The sequence below is a fragment of the Setaria viridis genome, chromosome 8 (assembly GCF_005286985.2).
Source record: "Setaria viridis chromosome 8, Setaria_viridis_v4.0, whole genome shotgun sequence".
NCBI classification, from domain to species: domain Eukaryota; kingdom Viridiplantae; phylum Streptophyta; class Magnoliopsida; order Poales; family Poaceae; genus Setaria; species Setaria viridis.
In genome coordinates, this window is record NC_048270.2 from 32,458,781 (window position 1) to 32,460,714 (window position 1,934).

General features: G+C 53.1%; 1 protein-coding gene across 1 annotated transcript; it reads right to left on the reverse strand.

Annotated features, from left to right (window-relative positions):
- Window positions 1-257: 257 nt before the first annotated feature.
- Window positions 258-770, reverse strand: LOC140220285 (uncharacterized). The gene is made up of 2 exons (XM_072290307.1): window positions 635-770; window positions 258-541 (listed from the first exon to the last, which is right to left on the reverse strand). The coding sequence occupies exons 1-2, from the start codon at window positions 768-770 to the stop codon at window positions 258-260; spliced, it is 420 nt and encodes a 139-aa protein (XP_072146408.1).
- Window positions 771-1,934: the final 1,164 nt, after the last annotated feature.

Sequence of the window (1,934 nt, forward strand, 5' to 3'; positions counted from 1 at the left end):
GAAACTCACTAGCCTGGATGCTTGGCAACTGAGGAACCGTGCTGGAGCCGTTGTAGAAGCGGTACGCCTCGTACCGCGTGGTGCACCGCAGCCCGGCAATCCTGGCACCCTTCGTGTTCAGGGTGAACTGCCATGGCATGCATCTCAGCAATTACCGCAGGGAAGCACCCACAGCACTGCCAAGTCGCCAGGTCCAGGGTGCACGACGCCATGCCGTAGATATTGGGGTAGGTCGCGTCGTCAAAGCGAATGGCTCCTCACCCGAACTTGCTCTGCGAGTTCGTGGTGGCAACATAATCGGCGATGAAGGCGGATGCGGTGAACCGGCCAGCGACGACGTCGGAGGAGACGTTCTGGATGATGTAGAGAAATACCTTCTGATCATCCAGGTTGGTGGAGGCGACCAGGAAATCCCGATCGGAGAAGCCGAGGAGGCATGCGTCGCCGAAGATGGCTGCGCCCTTGTTGTAGGGGCACAGCTTTCGCGCGGTGTCAAAGCCAAAGGTGACGCAGTCGTGGCAGGCAGACTGGCAGAGGCGCTCTGGTCGTCACCGATGCATTGGGCGAGGGCGTAAACAATGTCCGGAGCCACTCCGATCGTGATGGAAAAGAAGAGGGCAGGGGACGCGGAGACGTTGCCTGGCAGGTGGCAGCGCGGCGGCGACCAGGCGGAGGTTGCCGGCATAGGTGCCCTTAGCCATGCAGTACCCCGTGATGTTGCTGTTGCACGCCGGCCACGGTATGCCAGCCGCGAGCTGAGTGAGGGCCATCAGCCAGGAGGCCGGCGACAGCGAAGGCCACGGCGTGGCTGCAGATGCACATGGTTTCAAGTGGGTGCACCACTATTCTACAGGGAATAGAGTGCATAAATCCCACTAACACCAAGTGTTCTTTGCTCCGGTGCACGGCTTTGCAGTCAGCAAGAAATCCAGGAGAAGTTTAAAGAGAAGAAGAGTAGATTAAAATCCGCTAATGGAGAAATACAAATGGGAAGTGGACATTGAAAGGTCGTTGACTAACGGCGGCATAACAGGTTTGAAAAATCCCTGGAAATTTTTCTGCTCGAGGTGTTGGTAAAAATCCCTGGACTATCGTGGCCTAGGCATCTACATGCTCATCTGATCTGCGCGTGGACGGTCATCCAGCCCGAAGGTGATGCTGGCTTCTTGGCCTTGGAAGGGAACTGCCACTAGTGATTGCATTAGGCTGTGTGTGAGATTGAAAAAAGTAAACCAATTCGTCTAGTGAATCAACATGAGATAAAAGAGGAGGACCTGGAGGTTGAAGAAGATGTACACTACCTGTTTGTAGGCACGGGTAAAATCATATTTCCAGCTCTGACATCTGCAGCTGCTTTTCGCAGCTAAAAACCAAGCATTTGCAGGTGCGGATTTAGAACTGTACTAAAAATAGATTTCCAAGAACAGTCCAATTAATAAATTTGAAAAAAAAATAAAATGACCATACCGAGAGGCTTGCCCTAGATAGGCCATTCCCAATCACCATGCACAAGCCGCCCAAGCAACAAGGAGCCTACAGCCGCCTGCATCGGCGCTCGCCCCACCTCAAAAGCTACACCCGCTCCGGGCCGCCACCGTGCCAGGGCCTACAACATCAGGGCCAAGGCTTCCTCCTGCACATGTGCCCCGTGCCAACCCCACCCTTGTTGGTGGGTGATGCCCGCCAACCTGTGTTGCACCTGGGCCGTGCCTGTGTCAAGGCCGGTGGCTACCGACTCTGTATGAGTTGTCGTATTTGCCACACAACTCATGATATTACTTTGTTTTCACAAATTAAGGATTTATAGAGTTATTAGGAGACAACTTCGAACACAACCCATTGTACATGTTTAAGTTATCTCATAGTTACGTGTCAATGCATTATACCGCATAATAGATGACACCAATGTACTTGCCCTTAGTACGGTATGTGTT

Coding starts and splice junctions, on each gene's coding strand:
- LOC140220285 (XM_072290307.1), bottom strand. CDS start 770: ATGGCCCTCACTCAGCTCGCGGCTGGCATACCGTGGCCGGCGTGCAAC. Junction 542..634: donor GCTGCCACCTGCCAGGCAAC/GTCTCCGCGTCC, acceptor GGTGACGACCAG/AGCGCCTCTGCCAGTCTGCC.